The sequence below is a fragment of the Mandrillus leucophaeus genome, unplaced genomic scaffold (assembly GCF_000951045.1).
Source record: "Mandrillus leucophaeus isolate KB7577 unplaced genomic scaffold, Mleu.le_1.0 Scaffold558, whole genome shotgun sequence".
Classification (NCBI taxonomy): Eukaryota; Metazoa; Chordata; class Mammalia; order Primates; family Cercopithecidae; genus Mandrillus; species Mandrillus leucophaeus.
The window spans coordinates 1,266,927-1,288,825 of NW_012106008.1; the positions used below are offsets into that span (position 1 = coordinate 1,266,927).

A 21,899-nucleotide genomic window follows, 5' to 3' on the forward strand; every position below is an offset into this window, starting at 1 on the left:
AAATAGGAAGGGCTCAGGCGCTACTTCTGCCTCTTCATGTTTGCTGTGTGCCTGTGGAAATGTCCCTTCACCTCTCTGGGCCACAGTTTTTCTCCCTGTTAAATAAGGAGGTGGGGAAATACGATTTTCAACTCCACCTCCGGAGCTGATGATATGCTAGTTTATAACCTGAGAATTTTTATTTCTGCAGGGATAGTTCCTGAATCCTCTCAATCATGTTTTGATGCTGTTTCTCTAAGACCCCTGGGGACAGATTCCCTTTGTGTTACAGACATAGTGGATCTTCAGAAGGCCAGAGCAAGAGAGGAAGTTCTTATAATAAAACTTGAAACAGAAATAGATGGATGAGAAATCTCCCAGAAGAGTTATCAAAGCTTTTAATTCCATGATTCCATTTAAACTCTTTTGGCTGTTTATGCATTCTAAAATTGAGTATTTGGAAGCACTCCTATATCAGAAATAATGAGCAAGGCAGAAAGCACATGATACATTTGACCCCAAACTCCCTTTGACTGTTAACTTTGGGACAAAGGGTAGTGTAGTGTGTTTTATACTAGAAGTCATATTCTTACATTTTACTGTGGTAAAATCATGGAAAAAAATTAAGATAAAATGATTAAGAAATTTTTTTGTGTCTTAAAAAAATTCAACATTATCGCCAAAACTTAGAGCCATAGGGGCTGAAATGGACGTCTACCACAAACTATCTTAGTTTTCTTTATTTGCACAAGTCTCTAGAAAAGCCCACATGCTCCTTGTGTCATAGACTTGATACGCATTGAGGCTTGGACCCGCAATGACTGTGTTTATTGTCTTGCCATTCCAGGCCTGCAACGAGTTCACCACCCACGTGATGAATCTCCTGCGAGAGCAAAGCCGGACCAGGCCTATCTCCCCAAAGGAGATTGAGCGGATGGTCAGCATTATCCACCGCAAGTTCAGCTCCATCCAGATGCAGCTCAAGCAGAGCACGTGCGAGGCCGTGATGATCCTGCGTTCCCGATTTCTGGATGCGCGGTGAGTCTCCCATGGGGCTGTCCTGCCCTCTGTGGGAGTCACTGATCTGGGGCTAGAGTCCATAGCTGGCCACCCTTATAGGCTCTAGTTTCACCCCATCAACACTGAACCAAATGGTACCCTGAGAATGGTTCTGCGAGACTAGATAGGTCATTGGTTTCACACAGTACCAGGAAAATACATGGTTGCAGGAGGTGATCTTTATCACTATGTTATGCACTGTGGGTAGCAGCAAGGAGGACTTAGGTACAGTGAGATTTTTTTTCTTTTCATAGCACTAGGTACCTCTCTTATAGATGCGTCTTGTAACTATGAGCCTGCAGCTGTCTTACTAGCATTCTATCACGACAGGCTCTATTCAATAAAGTTTATTCCATTTGCTTGGAAATTGGGATCTTTTCCACCCTGTAGATGGACCGAGAGTGCACACAATTCAACAAATATTTCTAAGTAAATTGCTGTCTCTGGGCTAATTTTAGGAGTGCAGAAATGAATAAGACACGGCACTTTGGACATAGAGGGACAAGGAGATGGTCTAACGTGGGCCAACTTGGTTTGATGGTTTCCATCTGGCATTGCTGCTTATGTCCTTACTTGTGAGTTCAGGGCATTCAGTTGAAGAAACCATGGATAGAAAGGACCTTTAAAAGAAGACAAGAACTGAGAACACAGAACAAGTGTCATCTCTTGGTTCCCCTACTCTCTAGACCGATAGATTTATGTGAATCCCTTTGATTCCTTTTGCTTCTGTTATCCAGCCTGTAAAATAGTGATAGTCATATCTTTCGTCTACTCTAGAAGAATATTTTGATAATTCATCTAGCAAATACATTTTGATTTTGGGTATGCTTTGTGATCTAGAATTTGTCTTAAATTCATCATCTGTGAATTCAGATACCATTCATATTTAAATTCTTGATAATAATCCCAATCTGTTATTTTTATCGTTAGGATGTTAGATATGTCAGGGTCAGTGTTCCACTTCACAATCTATAATTTTGTCTCTTTTCAATCAGATAAAATGATTTATTACTCCTCTTGAATTTTTTCACCCCTGAGATCATGTTTTATTCAGCTATCCTACCTGCATTTCTCTCTGTCTTCACAATTGTGGTCTTTACAGTCCTTGAACCTCTTTAAAACGCCCTGGCATCTTCTCACTCCCTTTAGTCAATGTGTTTTGGGTTGCATGGACTAGAACACGAGAATGCCAGCTAGCAAAATGTAACTCTGGGCCAGTAGAATTCCATAGAATAAGTCAAGAGAAAGTAAAAACGAAGGTAGTTTTCCCCAACTGGGTATAGTAATGGAGTGGAAATACGCAAAATCACCCTAAAGCAGGATCCTCTGAGCCTCTCCCTCACCCGTGGCCTGCTGTCTGCCTGGCTTCTTTAATACAGCCTGTTCTGCATAGTGCAAAGTGCAAGTGACTGGTGGCCTCTGTTTGGGTCCTTCCTCTGTGCCACTGCCACCCTGTGTGTGTTGCTTACATCTCCATGGTAACTCCTCTAGTTAAAATGCTGGAGTTAGTATTTATGTTGGCAGGTATTGAAAAAAAAAAAAAGAAGAACAGTTGGCTCCAGACTGAGTTCTTTTCAAGAAAGTAAGCAGAGAGACGGGAGGAGCAGAATTAATTGTCTCATTGGATATCTTCTCTCAGTAATTCCACTGTGCCCAGTTGAAGGTCAGACTGTAACAGACACAAAGCTTGGAGAGCTTTGTCCACAAGTTTCTTTCACTTCCACCGGCCTTTGCCTAGAGTGTTCCAGTTGGCACCAGACAGACAGTCACTTTAAGACAGGGTCTTTTTCTTGCTTTGGTTACAACCTTTGAATCATTGCTTCTGAGCCAAGATTCAAAACGAAAACAACTAACCTATTGTCACTGTTACTATCATTTCATTTTGGGGGTATCTTTATTACCAGTGAAAGAACATGACCCCAGATTCCAGCCTAAGGCTGAGCAAATGGCCTTCTCAGTTCAAAAGCAAATGTTTGCCAGACATCCTGATTGGGGAATTCATATCAGTGCCTCCAGCGTCACTAACTGTAATTGGGAGAGATAGCTAAGCAAACTTAGTAAGAAAGACACACTCACTGCACATATTCACATGCTCCTCTAAACCATGCATCTGATAGGCAGGGCCTCACCAAAAAAGATTTCATGGAAGACAAATAAAATACAAAGAGGACTTGATTTAGTAATAAGATTAGTCTTTGTAATCTAATAGGTGTGTAGAATTGAGTGTTCCTGCTTTGTTGTGGAACACTCATTGTATTAGATTTCTATTGCTGCATAGCAGATTACCACAAATTAAGCAGCTTAAAACAACACAAGTTTATTATCGCACGGTTTCTGTTGGTCAGGGGCCTGGGCATGGCTTAGCTGGATCCTCTGCCCTAGTCACAGCGAATCTGTAATCAAGCTTATAAGCTGAGCCTGTGATCTCATCTGAGGCTCAGAGTCTCCTTCTAAGCTTGTTCTGGTTGTTGGCAGAATTCGTTCCTTCTCATTGTAGGACCGAGGGCCTCAGTTCCTAGAGGCTGCCCTTCTCAATAGGCAGTTCACAGTTTGGCTGCCTGTTTTCTTGCTGAGGGCCCGTAGGAGAAACTTTCCATTTTAAGGCTTTAATCGAATCTTCCCTTTCATTTACTCAAAGTCAGCTGATGAGGAACCTCATCATATTTCCTATGCCATCCACTCACAGGGAAGGTGTGTACACCAGGGTCTACAGTTCTGGAATTCTGTCCACCACACTCCTCAACTCCTCTCTGGGCCCAGGTTTATCCCACTCAAGTCATTTCCTGTCTCTCTTCCTTAGATTGACTTAACTGTACCAGGAAGGTTTAACTTAAAAATTCCATTCATTCATTCATTCAACATATCTCATATCATGCTATATACCAAGCATTGTGCCATACTACTTGGTAAGTTTATTATCAGAACTATAAATAACATTTTTTTTTTTTTTTTAGTTAAAAGAGGGAGAGAACTTATAAACTATCTAACTGATTTTCAAGCAGTAATCTTAACTGTTTTTCTATAACATTTTGCTAGAAATAACAGTAACATAAACAGATAATTAAAAGTACGTCTGTATACTTCACTGCAATAGAGGGGATTACGTAAAGTATATTGCCAAGGAGAGGATGGCAAGAAGGAGGAAAGGACATCCAAGAAGGTCTAGTCTGGTCACACTGGCACTCTACTTAGATTTACTGGTTTATCTAACTGAGCTCTTACTATCTGCCTGATGTTGTAGTAGCCACTGGAACATCAAAGATGAAAAAAGTGCATATACATGTGGGTGCTACCTTCAAAGAGCTCATAATCTCATAGGACAAATACTGTTCCAACTACACATAACACCACATGTTACACATTCAGTTCATTCATCTACCTACTCCACCTGAAGGAAAGGATCCAGAGAGAGGGCGGAAAAATGCTGAGTCTCAGAGGAGCAGGATGTTTGCCAAACAGAAGGAATGACAGCAAAATAAACAACGTAATTCTACTTCAGCAAGCATTCCTTACTTGAGTGCTTACTATGTGTTAGACACAAGAGTTTCAAATATGAGTGAGATCTGTCCTCTGCCTTTGAGGAATTTGCTGTTTAGTTGGGGAAACATATGTAAATCTGTGGCGGATGTTGTGGGAGAGAAAGACGCAGGGTGGTGTGAAGAGCCACAGGAGCATGAAAGCCACGAGTCTTTGGGGAATGCAGAGGCATATGATGTGGCTAGATGAAATTGTTCAGAGCATGTGTAGGATTGAGGGGAAATGAGGCACTAGGGATAGGAAAGATCCACTGAAAAACCTTAACTGTACCAGTGAAGATTTTAAATTTATCCTATCAAACAGCAGAAACCCTCAGAGCTATTTAAAGAAGAAGTATGGGAAGTTATCACATAAAATTGCACTGGATTCAAATTCTGGCTACAACCCTGATGACCTTTATGACCCTGTGACTCATTTTCCCAAGACTCGGTTTTCTTACCTGTAAAATGTAGATAATCCTGTAAATAGGAATAAATCTTACTATAGTATCTGGCACATAATATTCACATCATAATTCAGCTATCATAATGATTACTGTGTTATATATTACTGTTATATGCTATTGTACATTGTTGTTTATATACACATTATTATTAAATTTTATAATGATTAGTGACATATCTATGGTTTAGAAAGATTACTCTAGTGAGTCTCTTGAAGATGAGCTGGACTGGAGAAAAGACAATGTAAAGAACAATTGTTGAAGCCTGTGCTCCTCAGACTGGCACCACACAGAATAAATTGAAATACTTTTCACATTTTACATAAGTATTCCAAAGAAAATATTCTTATTTTAAGATAAACATTGCTATATTATAGAGTGGACTAAAACAAGAGGTTTCAAAGATATTTTATGTTTTTGATGGTGTCCCCAGAGCTACAATCTTTTTCCAAGAGGGCTTCTTGGGAAAGCATTGATCTAGTGTTGCTCTGGTATATAGCTATTTGATTTTAAGTTAACTGAATACTAAATTAAAATGAATAAACATTTAAAAATTAGCTCTCTAGTTACAGTAGCCACATTGCAGCTGCTCAGTAGCCACACGTAGCCAGTGACTACTGCATTGGACAGCAGAGATATAGAACATTTCACTCATTGCACAAAGTACTCTTGGACAGCGCTAGTCATACAGTCATACAATAGGCAGCGGCTCCTCTTCACTCACTTCACAAATAGCAGCACAATTAGAATGAAACAAAAGAGGTTGATTTGAAAGTGTAGAACTGGCAGGACTTGCTTAGGGGGCAATCATTTGATGAAGGTAAGAAAGCAGGAAGAGCTGAGAAACTCGTAGTTTCTAGCACATGCTAGGTACTCAAATCTTTGAATGAATGAATGAATGAAGGAATGAACAAATTAGCAAATATAATGAACTATATCTGTAGTAATGTCACTAAATAATAAGGCTAACAAGGAAAATGGAGCTGATTTGGGTAAAAGGTGATCTTAGTTTTGGAAACAGTTTGTCTGAAGATGCTTGGAGTCTGCAGTCATAAATGGGCCAGTGGCTCTTAGCACAGGTATTAGGGCAGGAGATAACAAATTTGGTAGTTAGCAGTGTATGTCTGTGACGTCTACACATCTCACTATCATGAGTCTTTTATAAAAAACTTCCCCCGTGGACCCTGTGCGTCAAAAATTTTCTGTCCCTAAAACACCATGTTTATCCAGTAATATTTAATTAACTTCCAAATTTCTTAAATTCAAAACCTTGATGCCCAACTCACAAAGCTACTCATTGGTTTGAAATCACAAATGTTAACTCAGCAAGGTGATAACACTTCAAGCCAAAGCAAAGAAACCAGGCGTCTCAGTTAGCTCAGCCTTATGGTAGAAAGGTGTTATTTTCACTAGGTTTCTTGAAATTCTGAAAAATCCTGATCCTAGGATTTCAAACACCCTAGATTAAGACAGCTACTAAAAGAGGTGATAAGCGAGTCCATCAGAGTAGATGAGACCACCTAGGGAAGATTGCACATCACAAGGAGAGAAGAGCTGGGAACAGCTGTCTGCACCATCCGCATACCACCAGCTCATTCCAGAGAGGTTTCCTTTGAGCTCAATTGGAAGAGTCCCAAAAAATACACAGTAATGCTAATGCAAACAACTGAATGAGGGAACGGAGGCTCTCCCAATTAGGGAGCCTTCAGGGTCCAGTTCCCCAGGCCTAAAACAACAGTCTTCTTTAGGCGAAGAAGAAAGAGAAGCCAAAGGTGATCTAAAGCCTGGCCTGCAGACTGTGTTAGTCACTTGGCTATCTTCCTCAGATTCCCATCATGCAAGAGCTTTTAACACATGCCCACTTTGCAGTTGGGCTTTTAAATCCAATCTGTACAATTTCTGATGCTGAGTGACCCAGAAACTCAGCATGATTTAGGAGAGTGACTTGGGCTTGGCATAATCTGGACAGATGTGGTTAATACCTGTGGACAGATGGTGTTCATCCGGTAAAATCAGGCACTTTATTGTGTTAATTAATCCAAGCGGGACCCTGAAAATACAATATTAGCTGAATTTCCTGTCTAGCAAGGCCATCAGTGCTTTCTGTTGGCTAAATTGGGAAATCCTATATCCTGGCATAATCAGGGATGTTCTGGACATTTTTTCCATAAGGAAAAGCTTTTAATAAAAGCAAGAAAGGCAAAAGTGCTAAGCAAGCTAATTTAAAGATGAAGGACCCACAGCTTTAAGGAGGGCCAGCCAGCCCCTGCAATGAGCCTGCAACGCCCTCAGCTATCCACAGGCCTTCATTGTCAGGAAGCGATAAAGTGACTCTCACTTTAAATTAGTTCAATTAGCACTTTTTCTTTTTTAAGGCAGAAAAATGCTTTTATTCAAAAAAAGTGATTTTCTCCTTTTTGGCAACCTGTATGTGAAAAAGAATTCTGTGGGCTTTTGTTTTACCATTTAGCAGCTGTTCTTGCTTAAGAAGTGCCACTTTTCTCCTTCTGAGGGAGGTCAAGCTGTTGGGGGTTAATTTCAGTCAGTTCTGTGCCCCCTTCTCCAGATGCCTTTTAAGAATGTTACGTGCATTTACATGGGGATAGAATGGAAAGAACGTGATAACTTATTTTTAACTTATGGCTGCAGAATCTCTGTGTAATTGTGAGGAGCTCATTTGTGTAGAAGAGAGAGACTGGGTTTTGTTGTCGGTCAGACCTGAATGAATACCTTGGCTCTGTTACCTACCAGCTGAGTGACCTTTGAGCTCTGTTCTTTATCGGTAAATACAAATAATCATATCTACCTCAGTAGTTGTGAAAAATGAATAACTTGAATTGATTGCCAAGAGGGAGGGGTAAGGCCCAGTGCCTGGAACCTGGTAAGAAGAAAGACCACGCTGTAGCACCTGCCATGTGTTGGGCGCTGTGCTGAATGCTGTCTTTGTGTGGTCTCATCTCTTCCCTACTCTCACCCTGTGAAGTCAGTATGACCCTCTTCACTTTCATTGAAGAAGCTGGTCAAAATCACCCAGCTGATATTCAATTGACCCAGGATTCAAAACCAAGATGGGGCTGGGCGCAATGGCTCACACCTGTAATCCCAGCACTTTGGGAGGCCGAGGCAGGAAGATGATGAGGTCATGAGTTAGAGACCAACCTAGCCAATATGATGAAACCCCATCTCTACTAAAAATACAAAAATTAGCCGAGTGTGGTGGTGTGTGCCTGTAATCCCAGCTACACAAGAGGCTGAGGCAGGAGAATCGCTTGAACCCGGGAGGTGGAGGTTCAAAGTGAGCCAAGATCACACCACTGCACTCCAACCTGGGTTGACAGAGTGAACAAACCAAGATGGCCCGAATTTTGAAACTTTATGCTCCTCACTACTCTGCAAAAAATATCCGTGACCACTCTTCTGTTTGGTGCCCGGATGGTACACAATGAAGTATTGAGCAAATGCTTTTAGTTATGGTTTTGGCATCCAGCCCCTTTTAGTAAATGTGCTCCAATTCACCTTTTGCTCAAAAATTTGTCTTCTCCCAGAAGTAGATTCTATTCTCTCCCATTTTATGTTTATTTGGTGTGAGCCTTTTTGTTATTGTTTCCTTTCTCTTTACAAAGGCGGAAGAGACGGAATTTCAACAAGCAAGCGACAGAAATCCTGAATGAATATTTCTATTCCCATCTCAGCAACCCTTACCCCAGTGAGGAAGCCAAAGAGGAGTTAGCCAAGAAGTGTGGCATCACAGTCTCCCAGGTAAGCAGCCCCTCAAAAGCCTCAGCCTGTAGCCTGGCTATGGTGGGGCCTCCAGAGCAGGCTCTTGGAGGTCTTGCTTTACTGGACATTCATGCCTTGCAAGTTCCATCAGCTGTAGCCTTAAAATATCAAGGTAAGCACTTGATGTATATGTGTATAAGTGAGTTTCTAGGTAAGTACTTGGCAAAACTTGAGAAGGACCAGCAGAAGGAAGAGAAGAATAAGTAGAGTACAGTGTAAAAACAGGGTTAGGGTTCTTTCCAACAAGCACTCCTTTGCTTCAAATCGGTGAGGTGTCTAAAGTGTACTAGGGAAGTTACCTGCATTCCTCATGCTGTTTTTCAAACTCAATTCCTTAGCCATTTTTTGCCCAACCCAGGAACTTTAAGAGTCAGTGAATGGAACTAGTTGTTATATAGCCTTTTAAATGAAAGGAACTTAAATGTCTCCTCTTGATGTGCTGACTCTCTAACTGATGGAGTGTAGGAATTTTAACATGTCACTGCGATTACATTGGAATGGTTGAATAAAATGTCACTGAATGCGCCCTTCCCCCAAAGAGCAATAACCATAACAGGTGGTGTCTGTTGACTTGGAAAGATACATGATATAAAATTGTTATAGGCCTAGAGTTTTCAATATGAATATGAAGCAGAACAGTAGGCAATATTTATATGTACGTACATTTTGTCCGCTCAAAAGATCCACCCAAACTTCTTATTCAGTCTGAACCTCAAATACCACCACTGGTTTCTAATTGAGACCTATAGTGATAGTTCTGAAATCTGTCGAAGAAAGTTTTTCTTAGAATTTTGTCACATGCAGGAGAATTAAATGTACAGGTATTTCCATTAAAACTGGGGAGGGGAGGGAGTAGTGAAGACTACTGTAGTGAGAAATTTCACTTACCACTTTTCAAATGAAGCAGATGCTCCTTTATATAAACTAAGCATCTGTACCTCCTTGAATTGAATCCCGATTTCCGTTGATCCCTGCAGGGTGCTGATCCCATCAACCTGTGTTTACCTATACAGAATTAGGTCCAGTCAGAATATAGAGCTCCACAAAAGGTATTGACAATGAAGGGATTGGCCGAGCCTCCCCAACAAACTAAGATGATTTTACAGCAGCAAATATCCTTGAAAACATTCTTTCAGATAAAGCAGAAAGAATTGACTCCTTTTTAACTTGGGCCTTCCTTAGGTGCTTTGACCCAGCTGAAGGTCATTTTCAGTCTTGACAATTCTGGGAAACTGGAATGTCAGTGGTGAAATTCAAGTAGCCTAGTTTTTTCTAGGGCTATCACCATTCTTGTCCAAATCTAGACCCCTTGTCCACAAAAAAAGGGAATTAATGCTTTTTGATACTTGCTGCGTGTTTCAGGAATGCTTCTAGGTATGGACCACAAACAAGGAGCAAATATTAAATCAGTGAATTTTATCCTGGAACCTTCTGCTTTTAAAGTAGAATTAAATTACTGCTGTCTGAATTCCAAGTGTGGAATTCAGAATTTCAACTCCGTGTTGAAGGTAAAAGGAATTCTCCTGGAGGTAATTTGTAGTATAGCTGGATATAAGTTAAACTCCTGATCTGTTCCCGCAACCTTCACTTCCTTCATTATGGAAACTCAAGGTACAAATGGTGTGTCCATTAAAATGCTTATTTACATATTGTGTCACCTTTCCCTTTCCTCTGCCCATGCCAAAGTCATGCCATTCTTTCTTCCTCATCACATCTGTCTCTCCCCAAAGCAACTAAGCTACCATTGTTAAACAAGTCCAATGGGAGACAATATATGATATCATAGAAAGAACATTAAGCAAGGAGCATATTTTTGGCAAGAGTCAACTGTGGGATCCTAGGGAACTCACTCTTTCTTTTTGGGTCTTAGTTGCCCCATCTACTAATCATGGTTTGTTGGATCACATGATTTATTCAGTCTTTCTCCTAGTTCCCAAAGCCAGGGAATACCTCTTGGACTGTATCATTATTGTCTTTTTTTGAAGTCACAAATTCTTTTGAAATCTACTAAAAGCTATTGAAACCCCATGACCCAAAACAAGGATATGCTGCCCATACACCCAAATCCATCTGAAATCCGCCTGTTGACTGTATCTCCCCAAATCCCTAAAGAGCCCTTTGTCTATACCACAGCTACTCGAAGTGTGATCCACAGAAGGCAGCATCAGCATCCCCTGGGAGCCTGTTGGAAATGTAAATTCTTGAGTGTCACCTTAATTCTGAATCAGAATCTTTGAGGGTGAAATCTGTAGTAGAAGTTGTTTTAACAACTTCCCCTTGAACACTTAACTTTGAAGTTAACACTTAATCTTTTCCATGCTCACAGCTACAAATAATACTTCCATTTGAATACCTGATGGCACTTCTCTCCTGCAGGACCAAACTCATATATTTTACTTCCCAATGGACTTCATCGTGGCTCTGCCCAGAGCTTCTTCAAAATTAACTTACTCAAAATGTGAATCAAACTCTTCCTATAAAACCTACTATTCTTTCTGTATTTTATGTCTCATTCTGTGTCTGTTATCTATACATCCTTAGTGCCTAACGCATATTAGGCCCTTAGTCCATGACTGTTGAATAATTAGTTCATTCATGATAACACTGTATACATTGTCTGGATCATTGTCTGTTGGACAATGCAGGAAGTCCCTGAACTGACCTAGCACCTTCCTACCAGTTCCATTCTTGTCATTTAGAAGGGAATCACTCCCACAACATGTCCCCTCTCTACCCCCTTCAGCTTATTTTTTTTTTTCACATATAATTGGACCTCAGGTATTTCTTCTTCAAAAGTCCTCCCAAATTACTTTCATCTTTTTCCCTTTTCTTTCAGCTTGTGCAGTTATCTGAGAAAAAAATCTCCTTATCTTTTTTCTTCTTTTGCTATCCCATAAATCAAAAAGCAACCATAATTATGACCAATTCCTACGAATAGTGAAAGTTATATCAAGAAAAACATAAATTTCAAAGTGAAACTAGATATGCAGTGATCCTGAAATACACCCAAAAGTGTCCTTCCTTCTCCAGTTTACCTCTTTTTCTGTAGACATCAGCATTTACAATAAATAAAGCATTTTCTTATTGAATTTTTTTCTCTTTTGTTTACTAATATTGTGGTGGTACGGCCGGATTTTTTTTCTTTCAAAAAAGGCTTGACATTTCTGCTATAGTATAAGTTGCATAAGCCTTTCAGTGCTATCCTTATAAGATGTTTTAAGTTTGCTAATGCATTTAAAAAATTAAGTTATATTATATTAATATAAATTATATTTACATAAATATAAAAATTATAGTTTTGCAACAGTGTTATCTATCTGCTGTCTTTGGGAGTTAAATATAAATGATATGTAAACTGTGGTACATGTGGTATCAACTCCCCCTTCCCTCACCAGGTTCATAGTTTGGTTTGTAATTATATGAAAACCTCAGCATTTTAGTTCAAAATCATATCTGGAATGTGGGATATAAAACTTTCCTTCCCAGGGCAGGAATTATGGGGGTAAAACTTGAATTTAACTGTATCTCCCCTTGTGTCTGGCAGAGGTCTTGGTATGAAGGGAGCAGAGGTACCAAATGGAGCCAAGATACCTGCTGTGAACCACATGAAGGAAATAAATTAACAAATGAAAGTAAATTAGGTTTATTGTGTCTGCTGGCTTTAACATTTAAACACTAGAATTCAAGGGGATAGTCATTTGTATGCTACAGTTTTTCCTTATGTAGATAATACCAAGCTTTACACAAAATAGTCAGTGAAATCTGGTAGATTGAATTATATTGATCCTAAGGTCTATCGTGAAATACAGCTAAGAATCTCAGTCCACATTAAAGTCATGTAACTTCTAAAAATTTGCAATTAATCTATCACATGAAAGCACCTATATGGACATTTAAAGGTCTGTGTATTTTGATGGCATAAAGCCAGCTTTCGCATTGATGAACACTCGGGGCATTTCTCCTGAAATGTTAGGTATATTTTAGTGTCATAACTGAAGATGTAAGCAAATTTAAAATGCTTGCTCTAAATTAAAAGGGTTCTAGCTTAAATGAGCAGCTCCTTTATAGGAAGATTTTTGTCACAGTGGTTTTACTAAATTTTAGTGATATTAAACAAGAGAATCGCATTTCATGTAGTTGTCCTTTTGAAGCTCTTACTTCAGATCTTTTTACTGACATTGCCAAATTATTAATACAAGTAGGATAAGACCAATTAGTTTACCTCTTCACCTCTCCCATAAAGCCTTTTTTTTTTTCTTCTGCAATGTTTCTGAAGGATGAAATGTGAACTTTCTCATCTTATTAAACTACTCTAGGTATCAAACTGGTTTGGAAATAAGCGAATCCGGTACAAGAAGAACATAGGTAAATTTCAAGAGGAAGCCAATATTTATGCTGCCAAAACAGCTGTCACTGCTACCAATGTGTCAGCCCATGGAAGCCAAGCTAACTCACCCTCAACTCCCAACTCAGCTGGTTAGTTTTTTCTTTGATTGGGGGTTGGGGGGAGGAATTGTTCTCTATTTTTATACTTGCTTTTCTTACATTTTGATTTTCTTTTAATTTGTTAGACTTTTGATTGGTTAATTTCTGTATTCGATTGTATTTTTGGATGTTAATGTCACTTTGGGTTCTTCCTTTCATTTCCAAAGAGCAATCTGTTAGACTGTTTACAAGGTGGGTTGTGTGGAGGTTTGCATTAATGTGTCTATTAAGTTAAGACCAAAGTAAATTGGTTAGCTTGATGAGACTTCTAAATTCTCCCCTCAGGGATATCAATAAATAAGTTAGGCATAATGCTTAGAGATAGTCTATTGGGATTCTGTCATTTGGCCCATTTTATATAAAGTTTTTATCCTTGTCAGTTTTGCTGTTCCAACAACATAATGTCTGGGTCACCTATTAGCGTGCATTCTATGCAGAAATATTTACTCTTCTAGCAAATATCTTATTAGAATGTTTTGGTATGCAAAACCAGGCTATGAATATTTCTATGTATTGTTTATAGTTGTTGTTCTTTATTGTTTTTTGTTGGTCTTCTGTATGATTATCGGTCATGTGCTATGTAGTAGGTTTTATTTCAGGAAATATGCATTATATCACTAATTTAAGAGTTTAGGTCAAAATACTGTATTTTGGGGTGTGCCTTGTGTCATCAGTTCAGAATTTCTACAGGTGAAAAAATATAGTTAGTAGTGCAAAAATTATAACCTTTGTGTTTGTAGGCTATGGAAGGCATGTGGTAATTTTTTTTCCCCCTTCGGTAAAGGAAAAACAAGTATTTCCTCATTAAATAAGTTTGGTTTGACTTCGATTAGGGTGCACAGCTAAGAAAATGGATGATTCTAACTTAAAAGGTTACCAATTTAAATATATTTGATCATAATATGATTACAAACCTAATGTCTAACATTAGGTTTGTAATGGTATCTTTGACCACAAAGCTTGTGGTATCTTTGACCACAAAGCTTGTTTGTCCACTAAAATAAGTTTTCTTATGGTGACTTGTTACTGGAGACAATGTAGGGTTCCACAGACTGATGTCTTCTGTGAGCTTCCAGATGTACAAATTTGTTAATGATAAGGTTCTCCAAGTCACTGGGCTATACCTAGCATGTCTTTTATGGCCTTCTTTTATCTAAATGGAATCATGCATGAAGAGTGGCCTGGGCTTTTTCAACATGAATATAATAAAATAACATAGAATTCAATCCAGTTTTAATTTTCTCAGCACTACAGGTTAGATTCCTATGAGGAGCATATTTACTTTTTGAGGAATATTTTGGTTTTTTCTTCCTCCGTCATGGTGTGATTGACAAGGAATCAAAGCTAACAGGTTCAATAACCAGAGAGTTCCATCTTCTCCATCTGGTCAATTATTAAGAATTTCAGACCCAATAACAAGTTGAACTGTGCTGCTAGGCAGACATTTTCACTTGTCTCTTTGGAAGAAGTACAATTCTGTCAACATTAGCAAAAATGCACTCAACACTCCTGCAAAGGTTATCATAATGCAAAACAGATATCGAAATGACTTTTTCCTGTCCCTGGTATATCTGCATCGCAGATGGCTTAGCATGATTTATGACTACTCCTTAGAAAGGCCCTGTGGACTTTCTTCATTACTAAATTCGTAACTATTTATTCTTTCCTAAAGCCCTTAAAAGAGAAAAGTAAGCATTTTAACCCTCTACTCTGTGTTTAAGAATTATGGTTGCCTGTTACGGAATGTCAGACTATGATTACAGTTTTCTAAGGAATTTTTTTCTGGTGGTTTAAACATCATGTGACTATTCTGAGCACAAAGTAAATTATTATGGAAAATTTGAGCTAAGCCTTCCAGTTGTGCCTAAGTTGTTGGAAATAATCCGCACAGGAACCCCTTTGTAGTGCTTTTTCTAAAGTAGAGACAAAAGAAAATACTATTGTATGTGTGCAATAGCATGGAATTTTAAAAGATAAACATTTGAACAGCAAAAGTTATAAATGGGCTTTTCTGTATTTTCTTTTGCTCTTAACCAGATTAAATCATCCACACAGATAAAGCAGAACTTTAAAATGTTCAAACTTTTCACATAAGGTGTTTATCATGTTATGTACTTGCTCTTCAATAATTTCAAAAGATAAATGATAATTGAAATAAATTTTAAATAAGAAGTTAATATGTGAAAATATATTTTGGCAGAGTTGTGGAACCTAGGAACTTTTCATAGCCTTAGTATTGAAGCAGAAGGTTTTTTTTTCAGAGGTTTACAAAATATAAGTACTCATTTCTATTGTAAAGAAATATATTTCTGGCTGGGTGCAGTGGCTCACGCCTGTAATCCCAGCACTTTGGGAGGCCAAAGCGGGCAGATCACGAGGTCAGGGGTTTGAGATCAGCCTGGCCAATATGGTGAAACCCTGTCTCTACCAAAATTACAAAAATTAGCCAGACATGGTGGCGCACACCTGTAGTCCCAACTACTCGGGAGGCTGAGGCAGAAGAATCACTTGAACCTGGGAGGCGGAGACTGTAGTGAGCTGAGACCGCACCACTGCACTCCAGCCTAGGTAACACAGCAAAATTCCATCTCAAAAAACAAAACAACCAAACAAAAACAAATACATTTCTTTGCAAGTAAATCCTCTTCCTGCCAGAGGCTTCTGTATGGAGAACAGCACTTCAGTATCTTAGATTACCTCCAAATATTTCTATTTGTTGATATGTTCCATGTCTCCTGTTTTCTTAAGCATAATCTTTTTTTTTTTTAAATCACTTAAGCCTAAAACCCGGGGGGATTAGCAAGCATTTAAAGACATTTAGCATGCTTCATAGTTTATACCAGCGGAGTTAGACAAAATGGATGGAGCAAAGAGGAAGAATAGAAGGAAGGAAAGAAAGTTAAATTTTGAAAAAAGAAAGCAAAAATAGGGACCAGTTGAAGCACTGGTTAAAACCTGGGGTCTATAATTCTTCTGTAATGACCTAGAGTAATGCATTCTTAATTTCTTAATTTTGATGAGATTATAAAACCTCAGAAAAATGAGGCCCTTTCAAGAAGCTTGGATTATCTTCTGGAGAGGATTTTAACATCCAAGAAGAAAGAAATTGACTTGTGCATTACAGATGCTCACTATGGCATGCCATCAGCATGGAAATTATATCACATTCTGTGATTAGATAAGTGGTAGTGGGCTTACTGAAGCTCAGAACCCCAAGATTTGAATTCTTTCGCTTAGCTGTGTGTTTGTGTCAAGGACAACAGCAAATCTTCTTCTAGCACTATTTTAGTCAATGGCAAGCCCGTATACATAATCTTGTAATACCCCTGTATTAGTCCGTTCTCACACTGGTATAAGGAAATGCTTGCGACTAGGTAATTTCTAAGGGAAAGAGGCTTAATTGACTGAGGTTAGCATGGCTGGAGAGGCCTCAGGAAAGTTGCAGTCATGGCAGAAGGTGAAGGGGAAGCAAGGCACCTTCTTCACAAGGCAGCAGGAGGGAGAAGTGCCGAGTGAAGTGGGGAAGAGCCCCTTATAAAACCGTCAGATCTTGTGAGAACTCACTCACTATCACAACAGCATGGAGGAAACTGCCGCTATGATTCAATTAAGTTCATCTGGTCTCTCCCCTTTGACACGTGGGGGTCGTGGGGATTATGGGGATTACAATTCAAGATGAGAGTTGGGTGGGGACACAAAGTCTAACCATATCAACCCCTAAAAAGAGGGTTGGTGTTTTTCAGGATTGATGAAAGGTTATTATATTAAAACTCAGAGCCTTCGTGCCCTATGAGAAGTTTTTATATAGTACACAAAGAGAGAAGGTAACACATCCAGAGAAGTTGACTGATACTTTAGTAAACCCACATGAATGTTTATAATTTTGTTTTTTAAAACCAAGTGAAAATATTTATCCTACTGATGTTTTATCTCATGTTCTTCCTTAGTATGATTCTCCTCCTTATTTTTAATTGAAGAGTGAAAACAATTTCTCCTGGAATTGGAACTCTACAACCTTGACATACATACCTGTTGAAGGGTTTTCACATTGAACCAGACAACACTTTACTCTTTCACTTTGTCCCAAGTAGAAAGTAACAGTGAATTTTGGAATTCACAAGGGGAAATGGAAAAGCAAGCATGCCTGAGACTTAATTAAGCTTCCATCTAGTAAAAAGGACCTATCCTTTGAACTCCCAAATGGTATGAGAGTCCAATCTATCAAGCTGAATCAGGCTGGCCACATAATCTACCTGAAGTCTTGACTTCTAAACTACAGAAAATGGCAACTACTTCATTAAAATACTGTAAGAAATATTGAGTGAATACACTTAAACACGGAGTTCCTTAAAAGAAAAAAGTAAATCCATTCTTGTTCTAGGTCTTTGGTTCTCATCTAGGGGCAAATCTGTATCCCCAGGGGACATTTTGTAATATCTGGAGATATCTTTGGTTGTCACAATTTTGAACGGTGGGTGTTACTGGCATCTGTTGGATAGAGGATAACCATTGTAGGGCTAACCACCCTACAATGCATAAAATAATCCCCCACAATGAAGAATATTTGGCCCAAAATGTCAGTAGCACCAAGGTTGAGAGATCCTGTTCTAGGTTTAAGCTTTATCATTATTCTTTTTTTTTTGGATTATGAAATTAATGGATTTTGTTTGTTTGTTTTTTGCTGTTACTTTTTTTGTTTTTCTTTAACAAATTTAAGTCTCCTGAAGATTCTTTAGAGTAGAAATGCAATTTTCGGGAACTTGTCTAATGAAAATGGATGTGAACACATTACCACATCATGATGTTTGCCCAAGCAAATGCATTAGAATCGTAGGTGATCCATTATTTCTTCTCTGCCTAGTTGAGTATAGATTTAGTTTTCTGTACATGCCCCAAATGTCTGGGTGGCAGTTTAAATGAGCTGCTTGCCTTCCTTCCTAAACCAAATTCAGAACCTTTTAACTGACAACCACATCTTAAAATGTGCTTCTAGTAGTAGCTGATGGTTTCCAAACAGCCTGCAGGTAAGGTTTCTGCATGATCTTCTCAGCAAGCCAAGTTATTCTGTTTCAGCTCTTTGAGAATGCCACAGCACCTCCAAGAGAGCCCATTCACTATTTGTCAGTGAATCGTGTGCGTCCCAGGAGGTTATCCATTCCTTGATAAATTCTTTCCAACTTGCAGTGCTGGGTGAAGAACATGTCCTCCCCTTGTAGTTCAGATGTTTTTGTGGACTTCTGTCTGCTTTATTGTGGTATTAGTGGCACCTGGTCTCTTCCCTCAGCACAATCACTGCTTCTGGATACTTACCAGAGAGTGAGAAGCCATGGTAATACTGTACATGGGTGTACAGACACAATGAAATGCTGAAACAGCACAGCCAAGAGCACAAGGGACTGTTTCTTCAGTTGCTGCTCTGATACAAATGCACTTGTACATGAAGTACATTTATATGTGCATATTTATCTCTGTGTACATTAGGCAGCCAGACATATTTACAGTTTATCTATGCACATATATTTTTTAAATCATCTGTGTCAATTGCCGTATGTATCTTTTAAATGACACATTCCATGCCTTCATGGTTCCATGGATGCCATGTCATTGGATATCATGTAGCCTTTTGGGGGTTTCTCCCATTTCTAAGTTTGTGTACTAATTTCTAAAAAAACATTGGTCAAACTTACAGTCCTTATGTTTGGGCTAGATTTACCACAGTGGAACCGGTGGAATCTGGGTGGTGCCAGGATGGACCTTAAGGTTGACCCTCTGGATGATGAGACATCATCTAGAGATGATGGGAGAGAAGTAAAATACCTGAGCTTGAAACTGAACACTCTGGGGTGTTGGGTGGGGGAGTCTGATGACATATAACAAATTATAATTTGGGTTCTTGGAGCTGATTCTTCTTGGTTCTGTTGACATCTAAATATAAGCATGTATTGTAATATATTACAAAATGGCTTTTATTATTTAGGTTGTATCTGTGATTACAAAAAATATTTGAGAGGGATAGTACTAGTATATAGAGATATTATATATCTACACATGAGCATGTGATGTGTGCCACACATTGTTTCATTCATATGTTCAGGAAGACAGTTTCAAAGATAGTCCCATATTAATGGAAGGAAGTTACAGACCAAAGACTTTGTCCCACTGACTGGGTATAAACCACACCTGGTCAGATCTTACACCTGTTTTGCTAAGGCCCTACCTTTCCAATTCCTTTCAGATAAGCTAAACAGAGAAATGTGGGCCAGATGAGACAGGACAAGTCGCAGAGCTATGGAGATGGCATAGTCCTTTGGTTGATGATTGAGTCCTCCTCTAACCCCCAAAGAAAGCATTTATTTTTTCCTGGGAAAGAAGGAATGAGAAGGGAGTTAGGTGGAGGATTGTTTTATTTAGTAAAATAGCTAGTTTTTTTTGCATGTGAATGAACATCCCACAGGACGAACAAAATTTGAGTGTTTTTTTTTTTAATGTGGAGTTGTACCCAGGTTTATAAATCGTCAGCTTTCTCTAAATGGCTCTTGCCTTTAAAGTATGAAGACACCATGAATAGCATAGATAGATAGCATAAATAAATAGTGCATTGTGTCAGAGTTTAGAGTTTGTCATTTGTTAAGTGGTCCTTCTATGGGGAAAGAAAGTCCTCTGTTCTGCTTAGCTGCACCTCTTCATGTGGGGCAGGAAAGCTCTCAGAGCTCAAATCCCTACCTGAGGAGAAAAGAAAAGTGTCAGAGCTGAGGCATGAATCATTGTTGGGCGATTCCACACTGATGATGGCTGTCTCAGAATATGAGGGCAAGAGCACAATTTGAGCAACATAGGGTTGGAAATAATAGAGTGCAACTGACCTGGGTCCCTAAAGTCTCTCCTTTTCCAGGCTAACGTCATGTTTTAACCAAACCTTGCACGTTGAGCTTTCTTTCCTAATGCGCTGAGCTGCACGATGACTTCAGAATAATATTAAGCTTTTGCAAGCCCTTATGCTTAGGTTGAATGTGGGCTAGGTTCACCACAGTGGAACCAGTGGAACCTGGGTGGTGCCAGGTTGGACCTTAGGCTAACTCACTGGATGATGCCTCCATCTCTGGGAGGTGAAAGCAGATGGCTAATGGCCCTTCTTGAGGCCCACTTATTACTGTTATTATTATTATTATTATTAGCAACAACAACATTTCATATTTTATGCATGCTTGAGAATTCCTGGCCCGTTATTTTGTTTTCTCCATAGTTGCAGGTGGCAGAGAAGGGTAGATCACTCCCACATACTCTTACAGTCCTCAAGGTTCCCTGGGCTGTTGCCACCTTGCAAGAAATTTCACCTTCATTTTAGAAATTAGGAATGTCAGTAGACCCATACATGGTCCTAGTATGTGACAGTGCCTTCATGCATTCCCTCCCGGGTGCTGCTCCTCACAGGGGAGGGGATGGTTTAGCAATGGCATATTTAGAATCCAGTTGAACAGTTTATGTGCTCTATCATGGTGGCAGAAATACCACTGACCAGCCCATAGCCTCCATCTTGTGGTCCCCTGGCCAACACTAGAATTTTAGAGGCATAGAAGAGAGATCCTAGGACTAGAGACTACAATCCAAATAGACTAAGTTAGGAAGAATAAATGTTCCCTTTCTCAGCTTGAAGTTGCTAAGGGGAAGCAGTTCTATTGACAACTTGCAGTAAGGTATGGCTTCACATAACATAAACAATATGCACCCTTTATTGCTTGCTCTGTTCTTCATGCTACTAACCAGACTCTGTTGGTGTTATTTTTATTTTAGTTTTTATTTGGGGGGTTGCTTTGCATGTCATTCTTCCTCTTGGCTGTTAGTTGCGGGGTTTGAGCCTTTTCCTTTCTGTGATTCAGGTGCCTCACTCTTTCCTTTCCAGGTTCTTCCAGTTCTTTTAACATGTCAAACTCTGGAGATTTGTTCATGAGCGTGCAGTCACTCAATGGGGATTCTTACCAAGGGGCCCAGGTTGGAGCCAACGTGCAATCACAGGTAGGGACCCAGCCAATATGCCGCCAGGTGAATGCCTTAGAGTCCAAGAGCCCTCAGTCATATTGGACTTCCTGCTTCTGTCCAGAGAGAGAGAGAAAGATAGATCAGAACCAAAACCTTACCAACGACCAAACCAAAATCAAGACAACCATTGTCATGGGGAATCTCGTCCACACTTTGTGAATGCATTTGGCTCTGGCTTTTCAGTTGGACCAGGAAGGCAGGAAAAGAACAGTAAGCACAGGGCAAGGTGACCGAGACACATCAGGCAAGTGGAACCAGCATATTCTTTATTCAGCAAAGGGAAAAGGAGGAGGTGTCAGAATGTTATCTCAATTTCCAGGTCTCCCTCTCATGTGTTGGTTTCTCGTGCTCAATATTTACCATATAAAGAGGCAATTAACAAGCAAGCAAATATATTACTATCTGATGTTTTCGTTTTAAGCTTTAAAAACACCCAGCCAGGTTGACTAAATTCATTTCTTAGTCATCCTTAAGGTCAAGGGACTTGAGTTTCTGGTGATGAGTAGACGTCCACATTGGGAAGCAAAATCAAGCCATGTGATATCAAATCTTAGTGCTCCATAGTAAGCAGATTTCCTTC

The 21,899-nt window shown here is 39.4% G+C and overlaps 1 protein-coding gene across 4 annotated transcripts in view; it reads left to right on the forward strand.

Moving 5' to 3' along the window:
• Nucleotides 1–21,899, forward strand: part of PBX1 (pre-B-cell leukemia homeobox 1) — a 318,246-nt gene that overhangs the window by 264,804 nt on the left and 31,543 nt on the right. For 2 of the 4 annotated variants that reach the window (XM_011998126.1, XM_011998128.1), the window contains exons 4-7: nucleotides 827–1,017; nucleotides 8,641–8,776; nucleotides 13,114–13,273; nucleotides 21,183–21,295. In XM_011998126.1, the coding sequence (XP_011853516.1) occupies nucleotides 827–1,017; nucleotides 8,641–8,776; nucleotides 13,114–13,273; nucleotides 21,183–21,295 (600 nt within the window). The remainder of the gene's footprint in view (nucleotides 1–826; nucleotides 1,018–8,640; nucleotides 8,777–13,113; nucleotides 13,274–21,182; nucleotides 21,296–21,899) is intronic. The other 2 variants (XM_011998127.1, XM_011998129.1) reach the window with 2 other exon arrangements.